A 22789-nucleotide genomic window follows, 5' to 3' on the forward strand; every position below is an offset into this window, starting at 1 on the left:
ATGGACAGTTGGGCTGTCCCACATTTTGGCCATTGTGAATAATGCTGCTATGAACATGAATATAAAAATATTCTGTTTGAGCCCCTACTTTTTTTTGTTTTTTAAAAAAATATATTTTATTGATTTTTTTACAGAGAGGAAGGGGGAGGGATAGAGAGTTAGAAACATTGATGAGAGAGAAACATCGATCAGCTGCCTCCTGCACACCCCATACTGGGGATGTGCCCGCAACCAAAGTACATGCCCTTGACCAGAATTGAAACTGAGTCCCTTCAGTCTGCAGGCCAACGCTCCAAACTGGTTAGGGCTGAGCCCCTACTTCCAATTCTTTTGGGTATATTCCCAGAAGTGGAATTGCTGGATCATATGGTAATTCTGTTTTTAATTTTTTGAGACATCACCAAAACGTCTTCCATAGTAGTTGTATTATTTTACATTCCCACCAGCAGTGCATAAAGGTTCCAGTTTCTGTACATTAATGTCAATACTTGTTTTCTGTTTTTTTTTTTCTTTCTGTTTTTTGTTGTTGTTGTTGTTTGTTTGTTTTTGTTTGATAACATCTATCCTAATTGGTATGAAATGGTATCTCATCATGGTTTTGATTTACATTTTTCTGGTGATTAGTCATTTTGAGCACCTTTTCATTTATTTATAGGCCTTTATCTATTTTTTTGAGGAACATCAATTCAATCCTTTGATCATTTTTTATTGGGTTTTGAGTTTTTTTGTTTTTTTGGTTTTTTTGTGTGTTTTTTTTGTTTGTTTGTTTTTTACTGTGCTGTGAAAATGTACCTGGCACAAAAGTTTTAAATTTTGATGAAATGCAACCTGCCTATTATTCTTTTCTTGCCTGTGCTTTTGGTGTTATATCCAAGAAGTCCTCACAAGGTGTAATGTCATTAAGCTTTCCCCCTGTATTTTATTCTAAGAGTTTTATAGTGTTAGCTTTATGTAAGTCTTTGATTCATTTTAGTTAATTTTTGTAAATGGTGTAAATTAAAGGTCCCACCTCATTTTTTATATGTAAATATTCCATTTTCCTAACCCAATTTGTTAGGAAGAAGGTCTTTTTTCCACTGAATGGTCTTGGCACGCTTGTCAAAATTCATTGACTCAATATGAGAGGGTTTATTTCTGGGCTCTTTAGTCTGTTTATCTATATATCTATTTCTTAGGTTAGTACCACACTGTTTTGATTATAATAGTTTGGTAGTAGTTTTGAAATCAGAATGTGTGAGACCTACAGCTTTGTCCTTTTTTAAGATTTTTTTTACTATTAGGGACCCTTGAAATGGATTTTTAAAATTTCTGCAAAATTAAAATTAAATGAATAGAATGTATTTTTAAACTTCTGCAAGAAATGTCATTATGATTTTGATAGGGATTGCATTGAATCTGTAGATTGCTTTGGGTAGTGCCATCTTTTTAAAAAATATATTTTTTATTGTTGATAGTATTATACATGTCTCCCATTTCCCCCCGTTTACCCTCCCAGCCCCACCACCACCGCCACCCAGATCACCGCCAACCTATTGCCCGTGTCCACAGGCTATGCAAATAAGCATATAAGTTCTTTGGTTTATCTCTTCTCATCTCCCCCAATCTCACATTAGTATTGCCATCTTAACACTATTAAGTCTTCAAATCCATGAGCTCAGAATGTTTTTCCATTTATTTGTGCTTGATTTATTTTTTTCATCAGTGTTTTATAGTTTTCAGTATCCAAATCTTTCATCTCCTTGGCTAAGTTTTTCATAAGTATTTATCCTTTTTGATGCTATTGTATGCTATTGTAAATTGTTTTCTTAATTTCATTTTAGGATTTCACTTTGTTAATGTATAAAAATGAAATTAACTTTTGTGTGCTGATTTTGTAACCTGCAACTTTGATGACTTCATTTATTATATCCATTAGGTGTTTTTTTGGGTTTTTTTTGTATGTGTGTGTGTTTGTGTGTAATTTTAGAATTTCTACATATAAGATTATGTCATCTACAAGTAGTGATAATTCATGATTTCTTTCTAGTTTGCATGCCTTTTATTTTATTTTATTGCCCAATTGCTCTGTCTAGGATTTCCAGAACTATGTTGAATGGAAGTGGCAATGGCAGACATGTTTGTCTTGTTCCTGATCCTGGAGAGAAAAAGTTTAATCTTTCTTCATCGAGTATAATGTTAGATGTGGGGGGTTTTCTTATGTGGCCTTTTTTTATGCTGAGGTAGTTTCCTTCTTATACTTTTTGCATTTTTTCATCTCACAGGTTTCTTTAAAAGAGATACTGGAATATATACTAGTAGAATAATGAATTGGCTGTATATTAGATAGGCAATTTTGGGCAAACCACTTACCTCTCTAGAATTGACTTTCCTAATTTTAAAAATAAGGAGATAGTGTTAGATTTGAGGAAGCTCAAAGTTTTATGTGCATTGGAACCACTTTGGATCTTGTTGAAAACAATTTGAGTTTGTAGATCTGTATGACGTGCACTGGTATGTATTTTTATATCTCAGGTGACTTTGATGTGGGTGAGTTTGTCCTCTAGAGTATCTTATGGCCCTAAAATCCTGCGAAGTATCCTCTACTAAGAGCTGTCTGGGTGTTCCTTTGAGGTAAAGAAATACAGATAGAAGTGATTGAGTTAGAGATTGCTCATTTTTCCATGTGAGGTCTGCATCTGTGGTATACCTGCTTCCCTGAAATGCTGGCGTGTTGGAAGAAGAGTAGGAGTTCTTATTATTATTAAATATATTTTACTGACTTTACAGAGAGGAAGGGAGAGGGATAGAGAGTTAGAAACATCGATGAGAGAGGAACATTGTGGATGCACACCCCTGACTAGGAACCGAGCCCGCAACCAAGGTACATGCCCTTGACCAGAATTGACCCTGGGACCCTCATTCTGCTGGTTGATGCTCTATCCACTGAGCCAATCTAGTTAGGGCAAGAGTAGGAATTATAAAGTATAGATCTTACTATTGGAAAGTGAGGAGAGAGTAGCTGGCTCCAGAAGTGGTTGGTGAAAGGTAATTCAGGGAAAAAAGAGTATTTAAAAATAGAGACAGAGGAGGCCTAAGGAACACTGTTCCACAGAGAAACTGCTGGTGGGGTGCTACTGCCCTCTCATTTATCACCAAGAAATCCTTGGCGGGACAATATGGAGGGGGAATTCCAAAGAGCCGAGCTGGAATCAGAGGGAAGAAATGTTACATATATAAACATGTACACACTCACGTGCAAACTTAGTATAAATCTTGTATGAAATTAGTACTTACTCTATTTATTTACATGGTCTAAGCATTCAAAGTTCATAAAGGAATACAATGAAAAGTAAAAATTCCTCTCCCATCACTCCTGAAGACTATTACATTTTTATTTTTAGTTCTTTTAACATTTAAATAATTTATCTCTGCCCTATTTTAGATCTATCAACCTAAGATAGCTTCTTTTGTCTGCCTGCTCTGAAACGTGAAGCGTATATATCACACTATGTTGTGTGCTTTTTCCTTTCTTTCCCTACCTTCTGATTTTTTTTTTTATGCACATTTAAAAAATCCTGGTAGTTTTATGAAGAACTTGGCAGTCAAAATGGACTTGGAGAGAGGGAGGGCTTAGGGTTAGGATGAGGTAGCTAGCTGCTGTCTTCTGCCTTGGGGGAGAGAAATACAATCAGAGACTCGGAAGGGGCGGCTGAAACACAAGCAGCTCCCTTTGATAAGTGCTAAGAGCTCCTGCTCATTGTACAAGGCCTGGGAAGGCTGAGGGTGAGAAATTCTGTGGAGGAAAAAGTGGCGTATATTTTTTCCCTCTCCATTATTTTTTAAAGGTAAGAAGGGGCCAGAGGATGAAGGGCCCATTAGGATTTTGTTCTGATGATAATGGAAGCCCCTGATGGGTTTTGAACAAGGAAAGAACATTCTTTGATTTATGTTTTGCAAAGATCAGAGTTCTGGCAGCTTTAGAGCCCAGGGCTGTAGAGGGGCAAGAGTGGCACCAAGGATACTGGCGAGGGGGCACTCACAGGCACCCCGAGCAGAGTCTGCATGGCCTTCCTGGCAGGTAGCAGAGGAATGACAGGGAAGCAGTGGATTTGGGATCTATTTCAGAGGTAGAGCCCCCAGATTGTTGTTGATTGGCGGGGGTGGGGGTGGTGGGCTAGAAAAGGAGAGGAGTAGTGATAGATAGGACAATGTCCCTCACCCAAAGGTGTTCATAGCCTAATACCCCAAATCTGTGAATAAGTTACCTTATGTGGTAAAAGGTGGTTCCGATCAGCAAACTTCATTGTGTGGAGGGGTTCCCCACACCAACAGGCAATTCTTGGGACACTTGCAGGGTGTCCAAAAATTCAACTCAATTCTGACACTATTGTTATCTAGAGATAGCACCACATCCCACAGGTTAAGGGGTCAGTCCTACAAGACTCCCTCCTCCGTCGCCGCACCCGCCCCACCACCCCACCTTTCAGATGCCAGTTGCAGGTCCAAGTAGGTAGCCGTACTTCCGACTGACTGTGTCTTAAGAGGTTCCCAGGAACCCTTCCTTGGGTTTGATTAATTTGTTAGAATGGCTCACAGAACTTGGAGACACATTTACTAACTCGTTTATTGGTCTATTGTAAAAGGTTATAACTCAGAAACAGTCAGATAGAAATGATGCATAGGGCAAGAGAAGTATCTCTCTTCATACCTCTCCATGTGTTCACCAACCCCTACTTTTGGGTTTTTATGGAGGCTTCGTTACACAGGCATGATTGATGAAATCATTAGCCATTGGCGATCGATTGAACCTTGAGTCACTCTCCCCTCCAGAGAGCCCCCCTCCGGGGGGGAGGGGAAGGAAGGTGGGAACTGAAAGTTCCAACCCTTTATTCATGGCGGGTGCTTCTGGTAACCAGCTCCCATCCTCAAGTGCTTTCCCGAAAGTCATCTCGTTGACACAGACCCAGGGGTGTGGAAAGGGGCTTGTTATGAATAACCAGATACATCCTTCCCCTCCAGACTCTGAAGTGATTTCAGAAACAGGACAAGAAACCAAATAGGACAAAAATAGCTATCCTCACATGTATTGCTTAGAAAATCCCAAGGGTTTTGGGAGCTGCGAGCCAGGAACCTTGCATGAAGACCAAGTCTGTATGAGAAATACATTTTGGTCCTCCGAATGACCAGATAGAAAGATTTCTTATAAATCACATCTCGCGTGGCAAAAGAGACTTTGTAGATGTGATTAAGTTAAGGATCCTGAGATGGGGAGGTTATGCTGGGGTTTCTGGGAGAGCCCAGGGTAAAACCACAAAGGTCCTTGGGAGAGGGTCCGAAAAGGAGATGTTAGGACGGAAGCAGAGGTGGGAGTGATGGGAGGAAGGACACACACGCTGCAGAAGGCAGGCGCCTCCAGAAGCTGGAGGTGATAAGGACATTGATCCCCCCCCTCCCAGCCTCCAGAAGGGACCCCCTGCCAACACCTTAATATTGGACTCTAGACTTTTAATTTGGACCTTTGAACTCCAGAAGCACGAAATGATAATATGTGTTGTTTTAAGTCACAACATGATGGAAATTGGTGGCAGTCGTGATTGGAAATTAATACAGAAGTCACGAATGACTGTAAAGGGCTTTTTCCTGGGGAGGAGTGCTCCTTCTTCCCAGCACGGGGAAGGCGGGGGGCAAAGTTAGAAGAAGGCGTAGAGAAGCCTGAGCTTGTTCTATGCAGGCGGACTGCGGGTCACCCACGCTGACGGGCTGTGGTCTCAGGGGCAGGTTGGAACGAGATGGCAATGCGGGCGCCACCAGCATATAAATGGTATTTAGAGACCTGGGGTTTTATACCCGCGGAGAAAACATATTACATTAATTACGGAAGGACAGCTTATTAGCTTCCACACCGAGACCACATACAGTTATTCCCCCTCACCTCTTGCTGTTTAAATTAGAGTTATTCTCTTTGAGTCACCAAGCGACATTTCAAAAGATAAGAAGTTGCCACTTTGGGAGGGGAAAAAAAAGCAACATTAAGTATACTTAAATAAAAATAAAAAATGCGCCAAATTTCTGCACTGTTGCAGCATTTCTTTATTATTTATTTCAAGACTACATGCGAGCTCATTTAACAGATTTAAACTCATCGTTTACTTTGGGGAAATTTCTATGGGTATACATGTTTAAGAATTTGCTTTGGAGCAGATAGATAACTAAGTTTTGAAAGAACCAAACTCCCTTTCTCTGTGGGTCTCAGTTGCTTCTCGCTGTTTTATCTCAGGGGCTTTGGTGACAGCTGAACGAACGTGAGTTCTGAAATTAAGGTTACATATTTAATAAAGGCAACACACCTAGAGGAATCGATATAAAATCATACATCTCCTGAACATGCGGGTCAAGGGTTCTCAACTAGGGGCCGTTTCGCTCTTCCCCCAGGGGACGTTTGGCAATATCTGGAGACATTATTGGTTGTCATCCTGGGGAGTGGATGCTACTGGCATCTAGTGGATAGAGGCCAGGGATGCTGCGAAGCATGCCACAGTGCACAAGACAGATTGTCTCTCTCCCCCGCCCCCCCAACACCTCTAAGATGAGTGCAGCCTAAGATGTCAGTAGTGCTGAGGTTCAGAAAGCCTGTTCTTGAACTTGTAAACCTATAGGTTAGGAAAATGGGAATTATTATCTTTCTGTCCCTCGACACATATGCTGTTTCCTACATAAATGTGCATGAGCACTGAGCCAGCAGACTCTGTCTTGCTGGCCTGCCTTAAGGACTACAGTGTTGAGGCAGATGCCATCCTTTTCATTCTGTGAGACGCTGGCTAATTTAACGTTAATTAGAATGGAAGGCAGAAAGAAGAGGTGGCTTGAGGACTTAATTTAAATGGCTTTTTCTTTTCTTGGGCTAAAAGTGTTAAGTTTGTTATGGTTTTATATTTTTAGAAAAAAATTCATGTTCTATGAGCAGCTTTTATTTTGGACTGTTGACCCAGTGTTACTAACATTCTGACCTCTCTAGTTATGACTAGTTAAATACTGCCCTGATATAGTTATTTGCTTACTTCAGGTTAAAAAAAAAATTCATTTGAAATGACTAACTGAAATGGCTTTGTTTATTTTTTACTCCTCGGCACTGTTGAAATAGCATTGTGATTTTTAGCAAAATATTGAAGAGAAGTCTCCTTTTTGTCATTTGCTAGTTTAAGTAGAAGCCCAAGGAACAGCTGTAGGAGTGAGGAGATTTGTGCAAGTCTTTCAAATCTTTTCATTCATAGAGTTTGCAGTATAAACGTTAATTGCTAAGTTGGTTAGAGATTTTGAGAAACCTACATTATTTCATAAGATTGGGGTATGCCTTGGTTCCCTGCCTTAAGATCAGCCCCCTAAGATGCTAGATACAGTTAGTAAATTAAAATCAGTAAATGTAAACTTTCTCCCCCTCCCCCCCCCCAAAGACTTCTTATTGATTTTTAGAGAGAGAGGAAAAAAGAGGGAGAGAGAGAAACAGCAATGAGAGCGAGACGTAGGTCAGCTGCTTTCTGCATGCCCCCTACTGGGGACTGAGCCCACCACCTGGACATGTGCCTTTAAAATGAGGTACATGACCATGTATGTCTAAAAGCAGTGACAAGTTTGAAATATTAAAAGCAGTTAAGATAGTATGACTTTGATTTCTTGGGAAATCAAAGACAACATTGTGTTGTTTGTTATATATATTCGCGCATATACCCCTTGTGGTTTGCTGGAGAACTAACATCTTCATTTGCTGAGCATTCCTTTGTAATTTTAGCACATACAGAAGGCATTTAAGAATGATGCTTTTGGACTGGAATTCTTCTGGGAGCGTTTGTAGTGCATAATATATCTCTTTGTGCCAAAGTGACGCGGTTTAAATTGAAAATGTTATTTAAAAACCCAGTGAGTGGGTTATTTTGTACTGATTTTACAGTTTTTCCTACCCAATTATCGTAGTTTTCTCTTTTAAGGTATATAACTATTTCAAACAGTAAATTGTCTGCAGAATTTGAATTATATTCTCCTTGTTAGTTCTTTTACTATCAGGTTTTGTATCTTCAATATTCACTTATTCACTCATTCTTTCATATGCTTAATCATTCGCTTGTTCATTGTTTCTTAATACACTTAATTCTTCAGTAAATGCTAACTAAAAGATGTCTCCATGTATGCCTTATATCTATCTAACTGCCTATTCCACATCTCCACTTGGATACATAGTGTGCATACCAAATGTAATAGATCCCAAACAGAAGCCCTGTATTTCCACTGCCATCTCCTCCTCCTCCTCCTCCTCCTCCTCCTCCTCCTCCTCCTCCTCCTCCTCCTCCTCCTCCTCCTCCTCCTCCTCCCCTCCAGTGTGCCCCACCTCATAGCTTGCATCTTTTGGTTATTCAGACCTAAAATCTCGAGTTTTCCTTTCCTGCTCTATTTCATTCATAGCCTATATCTGATCTGTAAGCAACTGCTCTTGACAATGCTTTAATGTCTGCCCAGAATCTGACCACTTCTCATCAACTCTGCTATTATTACCCAAGTCAAATTCACCGCTAACTCCTACCTGGAGCATTGCAATAGTGTCTGAACTGGACGCTCTGCTCTCTCTTGCCCACCCCTTCCCCACATTTACTCTCTTGTCAACACATTAGCCTGGGAGGCAGATCGCATCACTCCTTAGCAACTTTTTATTTTGATTAAGAGTAAAACATATTGAAATTTCAATACAGTGACCCACAAGGTCCTACACAATCGACCCCTCATTACTTCCTTAACTTCATTGCCTCGGACACTGCCCTGGACTCACTCCCCTCGATCCAAACTGGCCTTATTACTTTTCTTTAACGTACAAGTGTGCTCCTGCCTCAGGGTTTTTGTAAGTAGCTGCTCCTAGCCCGGAATTCTCTTTCTCCTGCACTCCCCAATCTTTGCTTAAATGGCGTCTTTTCAGAGTCCTTCTCTGTTTAATATTGCCATTTATCCAGACACTATACCTACTACCTTTGCCTCTTACCTACTTTATTCTATAGCATTTATCACCTTCTAACTTGCTTTAAATTTATTTGTTGATTGTATTACTTCTCTCTGCTGCTTGAAACATGGTAGATAAATTATTTTTTTTCTTTTTTCTTTTATTGTCTAAGATTTTACACATATCTCCTTTTTCCCTAATTGACCCCTTCCCCCATCCCTTCCCAGCCCAGGCAAGCCCCCACCACCCCTGTATCTGTGTCCATTGGTTATGTCAATATACATGCAAATGTCCTTTGGTTGCTTTCTAACCCCTCTCCTTTACCATTTGTTTCTAGATTGATCTATTCTTGTAGAAAAATTATTTGTTGATTGAGTAAATGATTTTATACCTGATGCAGAAGCCAGTGAGGTATCATGTAATCTGAGGAATTAGATGTATTCTAGAATACTATTATGTTTATATGTCTCCAAGTTTCCATGCGATTCTGGAAATAAAAATGGAGTTTTAATGAACCTAAAACATTCCATAGACATGGCGAGTCTATCATTTGTTTACCAAAATAGGCAGGATATTCTGTGTAACGGTCAATATCCTAAATGTTAGTTTTAAAAATTATGTGACTCCAGGCTGAGTGGTTGGCATTTTGCAGAATTTTATGGAAGCTGAGTGTTAGAGAAAATGAGGTCACGTCAATATTAGCTTTCCCACATCTAGCTTTGAGTAAAGTATGTACAGCACACATGATATTTGTTTTGAGTAAAATTGTGATACACGGCAATTATGAACCTCTATGTCCAGGTGCTCCTTAATAGTGTGACTAGTGTTCCCAGGGAAGTGTGTTGGCATTTGTTTGTAAAATGGGAAAATCCGCTTTGGTCTTGGCCTCCAATCTGAAAGTTACTTTTTCCATCCCAAAGAACAGAATGCAATCCATCCATGGTCATAGCTAAGGTCAGAAGTTAGAGCAAAGGACAGATCCAGACACAGCTGAGGACTCTAATCCATAGCTGGGTCCCTGTAGACCAAAAGAGGCTTCCCTCCAGTAACACTCAACGCGTGGCACACAACTCGCCAAAGGTAATTAAGGGAAGCAAAGCCCTCTTAGGAACATCGCTGTCAAATAGCTGCGTATTTACGATGAACTGATAAGCGGATCCTAAAAATTTTCTTCACATAGAAATAACGGCTGGTGTTAGAGATCCCAACAGAAAGCAGCTCTGGGCAAGAGCAGCGAAAGATCCACCAAACCAGATCACAATATCTTAAGAGAGAGCTAGCATGGCAGGTGTTGAGCTTCCCTTGGTTATCTATTTTCAGAAGCTTCTTAGGGAGGGAGAGCTGAAAATTAATATTTCCATTTCCTCTATAGCATTTATGGTTTGCTGGATATAACAAGGCTCAAGTGAGTTGTGTAATTACTGTATCATAAACCTCATTTTGTATTCCAAGCTCATTCATTCTTGACTAATCCTTATGTGGTCTCCATAAAGATCCAAGTTAAAGACGCTTCTTTTGCTCTAGGTAGGTATTTTTTGAAGTAAAAAATCTTAAATATGTTTTTATTGATTTTAAAGAGAGAGAGGAAGGGAGAGGGAGGGAAACATCGAGCTGCTGCCTTCTGCACACCCCTTCCTGGGGATTAAGCCCGCAGTCTGGGCGCGTGCCCTGACTGGGGAAATGAACTGGCAGCCTCTCCGTATGTGGGATGACTCTCAACCCACTGAGGGACGCAGGCCAGGGCTCTAGAGAGCTCCGAGGGAGTCCGCTGGGCTGTGGCAGCCAGCATCCCCAGGGCCGGGGCGTGCAGACCAGGACCGTCTCCTGGATAGCTGCCTTACAGAGGCTTTCTACTTGCAGGGCAGTACTAACATTATATAAGCAACAATTTTTTTAAAAAACACTGCCCTGTAATGAGTCACAGACATTATGCGTGGCGCTTGGTGTGGTTTGCGTTCCAAAACTTACACCTTGTTTCTATTCTTTTATTTAAATTATTTACTGGGTGTTCAATAACCCTGGCTAGAAAGAAAGAAGCAGGTTCTCCCCTGATGACAACAGTGTCAGCAGGGAGAGGAGCACCGCTTGGAGTTGTGCAGTTTGGCGATGGAGGAATTGATGGGGAAAAAGAACAAGTGAATCACACCTCAGCCACTAGATTAATGCATCAAATTAAACGCCGCTATTCAGGAAGGCAGCAGAAAGGAACTGCTTCCATGGCAACTGTTGTCATAGTTGTATTTTTATTCGTCCTTCGGAAAATATATGAAAGCTAAATAATAGAGCTGTAGTGATACTTGTAATGCTTTACCCATTTTCAAATAGCAGGAGCTCCGAAGGCTTATGATTTCATCTCTCTTTTGAGCTGGCATTGTCGGTTTAATATCCAGCAAACATTAATCATCGGGGATAAATTTATAGAAAGGCGGCCCGCGTAAATGTCCGAAGATGTGTGTTGTCCGTGAGTGCGTATTGTTACGGAGTCCTCCCGGGTTGCTAAGTGATCACGAAGGAAGATATTAGTGTGACCCTTTAGGGCTCAAAGACACCCCCCACCCCCTCCCCCAAATAACATTAGATATAACTTCTCTTCTCTGGCTGCCTATGAGGAATGCAAAAAATGAAATTTTACCACGGCTAGCTCATGATTTATTCATCGGAGTATCTGTTCGGATTGCCAATGCCATTATTCTTCCTCTGCAGGGCCTGTCTTTTGTCTGTATCAAACTTTGAGAGCACTTCACACTGAGGGTAGTTAAGGAGGAAGATGAAACTGGTTTCTTTTCAAAATTGGTTTCTTTAGAAAAGGGCTCTTGTAAAAGATTTGGGCAGATGTTAAAATTCAACACGCCGTCCTTCTTTTTTTTCTTTTTTTTTTTTTTTCTGTGTCATCAGCTCGGATAATTGAATGTTGGCCAGATTCCTTTCAGAGCCTGAGCCCTATCCTTTCTCGGCGAGGCTGGCACCGGGACCAAGGTCAAAGGATGGCCTGCGAGGTCCGCGGAGACACGGATGCCCGTGGCCCCGGAGAAGCGTGTGCTCTGCCGACGGCTCGGGGTTGTGTCTGTAGTCTCCGGCAAGGCGAGGGGATGGATTGATTAGCAAAACACACTGGTGTCCGGGGGGCTTGCATGCGTTCCCGTGACTTATTGATCGGGCGCAGTGCTTTCTTTTATAAGAAACTGCCATGTTTTCATTCTCACCACAATCCAAAGCGTAGTCAACGCTCCAGAACGGAGGGCGCCGGGGCTTTCCTTTAGAAGCGTGTTTCTTAAGTCTCTGTTAATTAGCTAACACTCAGAAACCCTTTGAAATCTCCTTCTATTCAATCAGTCCCGCAGCTATCTGAATTCTACCCCTTCATACCGAGAAAAACTTCTCCAGGAAGCTTTTCCTTGCTCTCTCCGGCCCTCAGCATTCTTGCTCCTCAGATTTTAATGCGTTTGTTACCCAGACCATACCCTTTGTTGGTATTAGGGTAATTCATCATGCTTACATTGTATGTGGCATCTTTACAAATAATATTTATTATTATTATTATTATTATTATTGCATGGAAGTATTGCATTTCCTACACTTTGTTGTTTCTCGCCTCCTTCCCCTAGCCAGGTTATACACTTTTGGATATAAATATGAATTCTTCTATATCTTTACATTTGCCACAGAATCTCACGCAGGCAGGGGTTCAGTTGTCAGTTTGTTACTGGGTTAACCAGTAATCCTGTTTATTGGAGCATGCTGGAAGGAAACGTGATGATGATATTCTGTCCTACACGCTATCTATTTAAATTCATCTAGGGAAGAATGTTCAGCAAATTACCTTAATTTGCAAAATTGCCTTTATCTCACATTTGCAGCTGTTCCACATCCCAGGAAAATGATTCATATTATTTTAAAGACATGACGACTTGAACAAGGTCAAAGCATAATACCTGATGGCAATTAGCAGTGAAAAAACATAAAATTTGCAAATTTTGCAGAGGATAATGCACATTGGATTTCCTAGGAGGTGATCAGCTATATTGAAAATTAATTTTTAAGGTGGAGCTGACTGATAACATTTCCAAAAACGTTAACAGAGTTTCTTCTTTTTTTTGTTCTTTTTCCTTTTACTTTACCACCCACCCTTCCCCAATGACTGAGCTCCTTCTGTGTGGCCAACCTTTCCCAGGAACTTTTATCCCATTATTATATAATTCAATCCTCACACACATCCTGCTGGCAAGTTATTATTATTTGTATTTCAGTGGCCAGGAAACATTGGAGTTTAAGGATGTCTGCTGTGAACTTGGCATTTTTCTCACCGAGCAGAAGCAAGCACCTCATCTTTCTTCCTTGGATACGTGACGTCCGATAAAAACATCATTTAACCTCTCGGTGTCTTGAACAAAAATTTATTTTTAAATAAAAGGGTCATAAAAATATTTACCCGGCTTCACTTCACGGGGCGCTATCCTCTTCTGGATAATTGGATAATTAAAACACAGGAAACATAAGGCATTCTTATTTTTGTCACATGGGAGATGGATCACATTGGTGATTACCAATGTGCAAATTTAGAGTGAGGAATTAGGACAAGATTAACATAATTAAAAATAGTCTATTGATGTTTTCTGTTAGATTTTAAAGCTCCCAAGACAGAGTCACGCAGTTGAGTTTTTGCATTCCACAGAGAGAGCCACAAGCTGGACTTTTATGTTTCTCCAGCGTTAGAGGGACAGACCCAGACTGGCCATTTATCGAAAAGCCTACATGATCTGAAGAAAGTGGCGTGCTTTTCTCAAACGCATTTCAGTGTAAACGTGACAGTCTGATTCCTATTGGGACTTAATTACGTGGGTCACCGGACGCTCCGTCCCCTGTTCGCACATGAAGAGGGGGACGCGCTGAGTGGGCCGCAGCTCCTTTCTTCCCGGCGCAGCCTTTCAGACAAAGCGCCCTTCCCGCCGCCGCGTCCCCTCCTCCCTCTCAGCCGGTGGATTTCCAAACCTGCCTTCTCGGCAACCCCATAACATGTCCCGCATCTCAAAAGAAGGCGGCGTCTGAGATTCTGGGAACGTTTCCCACTGTATTTTAAGAAAAAGGGGTAGAAACTCTTGAAATGTCTATTGAAAAAAAAAATCATTAAGAGGAGGAGAAAACATCCTAAGCAAAGAGATAAAGGGAGGGAAAAGACTTCCTGTAACAGTGATGGTGTGTACACACACACACACACACACACACACACACATACACACACATACACACGCAATTGCAATGTATCTATTTGACATTTGAATGAACACAGAATCGGCAATATTATCAAAGCAGTAAGGGAAATAAAAAAACAGGAAAACATTGCCGATAGCCTCACTAGTCATCAACTATTTCATGTTTTCCTTTTTCCATGATTCCTTCCACGGAGGACTTCAGGTTTTATTAAAACAGCCTTCTGATATCGCAGCATCGAAAAGGAAATGTATCCTTATTGTTGGAAGTGTCACAGTGCCCCCTTTTTTCTCCATCACAGCATCGCAGCCTCTGCTCTCTCCAGCGCCTTCTCTCCTTGGAAACCCATGGCCTCCTCCTTAGGAGGAACCTGAACCACCCGCCGCCGGCCGCGTGACAGCCGCTGCGGCTCCTGCCTCCATAGGAGAGCGCGTTCTCGTCTTATTGAGATGTCACTCCGGCTGTGTTTCCTTTGTCACTTAATGAGCGTCTCCTTAAATAAAGGGGATATTTCTTAAGAGCAGGGAAACCCTTTCTACATGTTCCTCTGTTGCACAAACCACATCCATTAGAGAGCATTCTAAAGCAAAACGCGTGCTCTGAGGATGCTGAATTGGACAAACCTCAATTCAGGTTGCTCACTTTCTCCTGAATTATGAAATTCGGTCTCAGGACATTTTCCGAAATCTGGGAAAGCGTAAACTTCTCATTTCCTGTAATTAGTTCCAGTTATATGCCTGCTTCATAGAACTCACACGGCCTTGCCAGGCAGTCAAGAGGAATGATTGAGTGCTCATTATGTGTGAAACCCTTTTGCATGCAAACATGTACTCTGCAAATGCCTGCTTTATCTTTTTTTTAATAAGTAGATAGTCATCTTTTCCCCCCTCTTGTTTTCATCTTCATATTAAAGTCAACTTCCTTAGACTATAAGTCCCAAGAAAACAGAACCGTGTCTGTTCAGGGAATATAATGCCCCTTACCCAAAGCCCGGCATATCCGATGGCTGCACAGCATGCCATGGCTTCATGAGAGGCAAAGCTAGTCTAAGCAGAGGGACCTAACCGTCTTCTACCCCTATTTATTGTGATGCCGTTAGGTGCCATCCACTCACAGGAAACATCGACAACAAAAGCACATTGTTAGCGACGGGTGAGTCGCTCTGCCGCGGAGGAGGTTTGTGTATATAATTGCGCTCCGTTGTTTTTGTTTGCGGGGTTCTCGTAATTTCCCCGTGCCAGACTCTGAGTCAAAAGAAAAATATCGAAGTGCTTAGGCAACAGCTGTTCTCATCCCTTCAGGGTGGCAGTTCTGAGCCCAGGGCTGTGCGTGTTCCCGTCGTGAAATGACTCTGTCTGTAAAGCCCTGCGTTCTCCACGGCTCGGGCTTGGTGACTGTCCTTGCAAAGCCAGGTGTTAATCATCAAGCCCAGTTAACGGATCTTGGAGGAGAAAGTAACGTGTCATGACCGCATGCATGTTCATGAACTCATCTCCCAAGTATTCCCATGGTCTGGCTCCGTGTTATTGAACCCGTTTCTGAACTTTGTTGCCTCGTTCTTTTTTTTTTTAAAGAAAAGCAATGCTCAACGTATTTCCGTGAGTGGCAGTGATGCTGATCAGAGAGTCAGCGCTATTTATTAAACCGCGGTGTGGCTGTACGGTGTGACATTCTCTGCTCATCGCGGCCATTCTTCTAATCTTTCTGTCGTTTGAACGAAGTGGGTTAATAAGAAGTAAAAACAAATAACATAAAAAATATAATTTGTTAAACAACAGTGATCAGGAGGACTCATTTACTTGATTTGCAAATGTCTGTAAGATGGACAGTTATCAAAACTGGATAATGTTTTGTTAAAGAAGAAAATTGATACGGGATAATGGAGGATGCAGAAGTGAGAGCTCATTTGAGCATGTCAGGACCGCATTCCTCACAGAATGACAGGGACAAGTAGCCTTTGTCAGACATTCGTTGTGATAGAGAGAGGAGCCGGTACTCTGTGCACAAATGCAGAATGTGTAGCAATGGAAAGGGAAACAGGATATAGGAAAAATAACACGTACCACTGTACTGAGATGACTTAAAATGAACATACGAATTCCATTTGATGTATGTGCAAGGAAGATGCATGCTTGAGGAAATCTTAAGTCACTTTAAGGAAATGTGCTGCCTGTTCGTATTAAAGTAAATTAAAATATTATAACATTTTACAATAAATGTAATATAATCAGATCTTAATTCTTCTCCTCCCCTCCCCCCCGTGGAGAAACAGGAAGGTTGTCGATGGCGTTGTAATTGTTTCAGTGTGTGGTGAGCAATCTGTCAATAGGGTTGAATCATAATGTTATTGTTATTGATGATGACGGTGACAGTGATGATAATGACATGTGCCTGCACTGTGCTAAGTGGGGGATGTTTAGAGGAAAGTTTGCTACCTTGCCACATGCATGCAGATGTGATCAGACACGCCACTGAGCATGTCACACAAAGCCCCACTGTCCAGCCCACCTTTTTAAGCCATTGTTTGTTGTTTCCTTCCAAAGCCAGGAAACCACAGGCTATAATGTTGCGGGGGAGAGAGCAACCAAAGGACTTGTCTGCATATATATAAGCATAACCAATGGACACAGACACAGAGGGGTGAAGGCATGAGCCCAGGTGGGGTGAGGGGGTGTCAGGGAAGGATAAGGACACATATGTAATACTTTAATCAATAAAGGAAATTTAAAAAAAGGGGTTTTTTTGCCCCTCCCTATTTCTTTTTCAGCTAGTTTTTCTAAATGTTTGCCCCCACACCTGAATGTCTTCTCCTGGCAGGTGGATGCTTAATCATCTTTTGAAATTTTGTTCACATCTCATCGTTCAGGGAGCCTCAGTCCTTGTGGCTCTGAGACACACAGGGAGGCCAGCAGCTCCCTGCCTTCTCCAGAGCCTGATGCGTCTTTGAGCACAGAGGCTGTGTCCTGACCGTCTTTACACGCAGATTGGGAGTGAACACGTGTGCATGGAACAAATGACCGGAAAAACGAAGGGAAATCCCAATATTAATTTTATTTCCTAGCTCTTTCATTAAACTCTGTTAAGCTGAATCTTGTCACACTGACTTGGGATAAACCTACTTAGCAATGATCAAATTGTATAACTCCAACAATTCTATCCAGTGGGATAAGCAGTCACCACCTGGCTGCTTCATTTTGCAATAGGGTTTTTTGGGGTTGGTACTTGTCTCATTGCTTTTTTACTGCAAAATGAGGCTTTTTTTTTTTCTTCTTCTTTTTTCTGGGTTACTGTCAGATTTTTCTTAGTATTTTTATAAAGATGCACAAGGAGGTCCATTTGCCAGCACTTTTAGGCCAGGGTGCTATTTTTTTTTTTTTTAATTTTTTATTGATTTCAGAAAGGAAGGGAGAGGGAGAGTTAGAAACATCAGTGATGAGAGAGAATCATTGATCTGCTGCCTCCTGCCTACTCCCCCACTGAAGATCAAGCCCGCAACCCAGGCATGTGACCTGTTAGTTAATGCTCAACGGAGGCACGCTGACTGGGCAAGGTCAGAGTGCTATTACTGAACTCTTCTCTGCTATTTAGTATTCCTAAGAGAAAACCTGCCTAAGGACCTATCTTATTCTCAGAAAGTAAGTTGTGTGTGTGTGTGTGTGTGTGTGTGTGTGTGTGTGTGTGTGTGTGTTTAGGCTTTTGGGATCCAGAGCTAAAAAATCTTCTCTTGTACAAATTATTCATCAACATGACAATCTTCATGCAAAGTTAGTGCCTTAAAACACAGGATCCATTTAGATTAAAGACTATTTATGAATGTATTAGAGAGACAGAGTTTCTCCTGCAAATGATAGAGCCCACACTCGACAAGACGAATTTCTCACATAGTTGTCTGGGTGGGAAAACCCAGGTCAGGTACGACGACCCTGTTCTGCATGGCTGTTTGGGGTTGGACATGCTATCACCAAGGTGTTTGGGATTCAGGCGCCTTCCCACTGTTTTGTGTTTAAAATTTCATGATTGTTAATTTTCTCTCCATTTTATTTCTTGATTATTATGGCGTGACTATCTCCTCAGCAGTTGTGCTTGACAAGAAGTCATGGTTTACAGTATTTTATAGGTTTGGCATGACAGAAGTCTTGACAATAAATATTTGCTTAATTAATGGAAAGTTCAGATATTTCGGGGAAGGGTCATCAATCTACAACTATTTGCAAGATGCTTGTGATGTGAGATGTGGCGCTAATGGCACAGGGCCAAATTGGGAGCACAACTGCCTGTAGGGGGAGGTACAAATAAAGTTTTTCTGAAGGCTTGAGGATGAAGAGTTCATTTTCATTTAAGCTGGGGAAGCAGAGCTTCCATGAAGGAGAGTGGGGTTTCAATAATCGGAAATGGAGGAGGAGGGGCATTCTGGTCAAGGGCATGTACCTTGGTTGTGGGCACATCCCCAGTAAGGGGTGTGCAGGAGGCAGGAGAGAGTATGGATGATACTCTCTCATCGATGTTTCTAACTCTCTATCCCTCTCTCTTTCTCTCTGTAAAAAATCAATAAAATATAAAAAAGTTATATAAAAATAAAATTAAAATAAAAAATGAATATTTATCCTTGCTCTTTTTTCCTCTGATAGGGTGACAAAGGAGAGTTTTATCTTGGATAATACTTTGGCAATACTTTATTGATTTGTTCATTTACATCACTGAAGATTAATCTTTAACATCTAGTACATATGATTTGTGTTTAGATGAGATTATCTTTGAATTTGAATTAAGGCACAATAACGACGATATTTATAAATGTGTGACTTGTAAAGGGGGCCCTAAATGCTCAGTCCTGGCAAAGGGCCTGGTCCTAAGTGCTCCTGAAGCTGAAAGGTGGTGCCCTCCCATTTTTCTGTCCCGTTCTGCTGATACATCTTTTAGAGAAAGTTCCAGTTCCTGATGAGGAGCAGAGAGCTGACATGGTTTTTCACTTAGGTGTGCAAAAAGAATTGGTTAGCTTTGTGCACAAAGTAGGCTGAAATCAAGCTTTAATTAGTCCGGCTTTTGCATAATTCATCACGGTCACTTTGTAAGTCCAGCTGAATATACTCTTGATTTTTATCACGATGTGTTCATTTTAAAGGACTCACTGACTTTCAGTTAGTTTCTTGATGCACAAATACTCAGGTCTTCCAAGTACGGCCATGACAGGGCACCTAGTCTCGTTTTAAAGAAAAATACATTGTTACATAAGGATCTCTAAAGAAGTGAATCAATCAATCTATAAGAAAGTTCTTATTAAATATCATTCTTGTTATTGATATAAATCAGCTTTAAAGACAGGAAAATAAACTAAGGACTTTTTCTGTCTTTTTTGGATCCATAGGCTGTCCATCTGGCCCAGGCAAGCTTCCAGATTCAGGCCTTTGGCTCCAGGTTTATTCTTGACCTCACACTGAACAAGTAAGTATTTAGTCATAATCCTGTTAAGTAAGTGCAATAAAATTTCACTTCATGGTAAGGGTTCAGTCAAAATATTGACACTGATAAGATGCCATATAACACTTCAAGTAAAACATAAAAAGTCTAAAGTTAATTATTTTTGTTTTCCTGGAAGAAGAGGCATTTAACATTTAGCTTGTTAAGAATCTTAAGTACAGTTCTTTAGAGAGTAGGATTTTAATACATATTTGAAGTAAAGCTAGTTAATTAAATGTTAACTATAATCATTATTATATACAGGAAGCACGATAAGTTACTGACTCATATGTAAAATTTTCTTCCAATTTTCCTTACAGTTCTCATATTATATTGCAATTATGAATATACAAAGAAAAAGATGACTTTTGTAAATATATTGAGGAGGTTCTTTGCTTTGTAATTTGCTCTCATATGGGTCTTTTCAAAATTTTGGTCCTGATAAAAATTTACCTGATTTTTCTCTGAGCATTTTAAGTTTATGTTGATACTTAAATGCTGTTTTCTAAGTTGGAACTCATTGCACAGATGTAATTCTACAAAACATGGGCAAGAGCTGTTGACAAAAGCAGTGATCTTTCTTTGGTGAAAGGGATTTCCTGTATGTGTGTCTTTAGTTTAAGAAGCTCCCACCACTATGATCAGTATTTTGACCAGGACTGCATCTTTGCCAAAAAAAAAATACCATGTAATGCTATCAGACACTATAATGTAGGTGACCACAATCAATATCAGATAAATTGCAAAGGATTCTAAAAAAGAACTATTAAATTTCTTGTATGCCAAATTCTGTGAACACTGCAGAAAAAAATGCAGACTCAGCTTGGGTGCTCCTTACTCAAGTGTTATTGCAGCTTTAAGTCAGAATGAATCAGCAAAACTCAAAACTCCCTTTGTTAAAGGTACTGCAGGTTTCCCCTTTTGAGTCTGCTGAACATTGGTTGAGTTCCTTTCTACCAGCCTGTGTCAGCACTGTGCTTGCCTAAGACATTTGTCTTGCCAAATCTTAGATTATGTTGAGAAGCTAGCTAGGGCTAAATTTAGTGTTTTTGTCCTTGATTCCTTTAATTCTTACTGCAATGGAGACTGTCATTGCAGACTGTAGTGTGGCATTAACAACCAACATTGCTAATGAGTTGGTTGAGGCTGATGGCCACAGTAGAAACTCCCAATCAAATGACTGAGGAAGCATCATGTAGGATGTCCAGGGTATATACAAGTCTGGAAACATATCAGTAGGTTACTTATTAATATTTGACGTGTAAAGGAACCAAGTTGAGCTCTGCTATGAGCAATCCTTGCCTTTAGGATTATAATTTAGTTGGGAAAACCCATCAGATTAATATATAATTTTTGATGAGTGAAATTTGCTGTACTAGAGATAAACGTGGAATGCTATGGTGTATGTACTAGAGGAGATAGTGTGTGCTAAGTAGATAAGGCCAGGGAGCAGTGTGGTATGTTAAAGGAGAATGAGTCTTTTGTTGAGCTTCAGGGTAAATTACAAGACTGAGGCAAGGGGAATGAGTCAGGAAAGGTGGGTTTAGCGACAGCTCAAGTCTTGGAAGATCTTGTATGCCATGCTCAAGTGCTTGTCCATTATCTCCTAGACTATGAAAAATGAAGGGGAATAAACAGAAGTTGAATTCTCAGGAAGTGTTGAGGGATACAGTGAGGGGATGCAATAAATACATATCTACAAATGAATCTGAAAACCATACCAAGAAATCTAATGAACAAAATAAGCTGATGAATAAAATAGAAACAGAAGCATGAAAACATGGAAGAGTGATAAATCTCAGAGGGAATGGAGGTGGGGGAGTGTGGGAAGAAATTAATCAAAGGATTATAGATATAGATATAGATATAGATATATGGACACAAACAATAGGGTAGTGAAGGCCTGGGATGGAGCAGGAACCAGGTGGAGAGGGGCAATGGAGGGAGAAAGGGAAACATCTGTAATACTCTCAACAATAAAGATGGAAAAAAGTAAGTAAATGCAGTGGGAGTGAGACCACAAGAGGTCTAATCACATGGCATCTTTCCTATGCAGATTTCTGAGCCATTTGAGGACAAAATGGGTGTGTGAAATGACCTGGAGACAAGGGAATTGTACTTTTTAAACATATGACATGTGTTGACTAGGGTGGGTGTCTGGTTTGACTAACTTTCAATGACTGGGATTAACTAAAAAATCTGATACACATTAGAATAAACTTAAAGAGTCAGAGAAATTTTTAAAAAATATTTTTATTGATTTCAGAGAGTAAGGGAGGGAGAGAGAGAGAGAAACACCAATGATGAGAATCATTGATTGGCTGCCTCCTGTGTCCTGACTGGGAATTGAACCGTGACCTATAGGTTCATAGGTCGATGCTCAACCACTGAGCCATGCTGGCTGGGCCAGAGAAATTTTTAATCGGTCACGGAGGAATGAAAAGAGCTTCAGAGGTAAGAGGAATCTCATTTCTGCCAAAACCGGTTTGTCTCAATGGATAGAGCGTCGGCTTGGGGACTGAAAGGTCCCGGGTTCGATTCCGGTCAAGGGCATGTACCTTGGTTGTGGGCATATCCCAAGTAGGGGGTGTGCAAGAGGCAGCTGATCGATGACTCTCTCTCATCGATGTTTCTAACTCTCTATCTCTCTCCCTTCCTCTCTGTACAAAATCAATAAAATATTTAAAAAATAAAAAAAAGAGGAATCTCATTTCTATTATTGGGTGGTCATTGCCACATGATTAACAACAACTTTATTTTTAAAAATATATATTTTTATTGATTTCAGAGAGAAAGGGAAAGGGAGAGATAGAAATATCAATGATGAGAGAGAATCATTGATGGGCTGCCTCCTACATTCCCCACAGTGGGGATCGAGTTCACAACCCGGGCATGTGCCCTGACTGGGAATCAAACCATGATCTCTTGGTTCATAAACCAACACTCAACCACTGAGCCATGCCAGCTGGGCTATTTACAACAAATTAAAATCATTGGAGAAGGGAAAAGGCAAAAGGTATGTGATAAGTATATGGGCTCAGTGAAGGAGTGAAAGCGTAGAGATGTTAACAGATTACGGGTGGATTACGGGCATTCTTGTGTTTTCATATTACACGGTGTTTTACATCAATGTGAAAGGCACACCTTAAAATTAAAGACCCATTG

At 40.7% G+C, this 22789-nt stretch overlaps 1 protein-coding gene across 3 annotated transcripts in view; it reads left to right on the forward strand.

The window, feature by feature from the left end:
• ADAM23 (ADAM metallopeptidase domain 23) overlaps positions 1-22789 on the forward strand; it is a 149137-nt gene that overhangs the window by 15688 nt on the left and 110660 nt on the right. For all 3 annotated transcript variants that reach the window (XM_084892190.1, XM_084892189.1, XM_084892188.1), the window contains exon 3: positions 19533-19609. In XM_084892190.1, coding sequence (XP_084748316.1) covers positions 19533-19609 — 77 coding nt within the window. The remainder of the gene's footprint in view (positions 1-19532; positions 19610-22789) is intronic.

This window comes from Pipistrellus hanaki (genome assembly GCF_964339955.1).
Source record: "Pipistrellus hanaki genome assembly, chromosome: 8".
In the NCBI taxonomy this organism is placed as follows: Eukaryota; Metazoa; Chordata; class Mammalia; order Chiroptera; family Vespertilionidae; genus Pipistrellus; species Pipistrellus hanaki.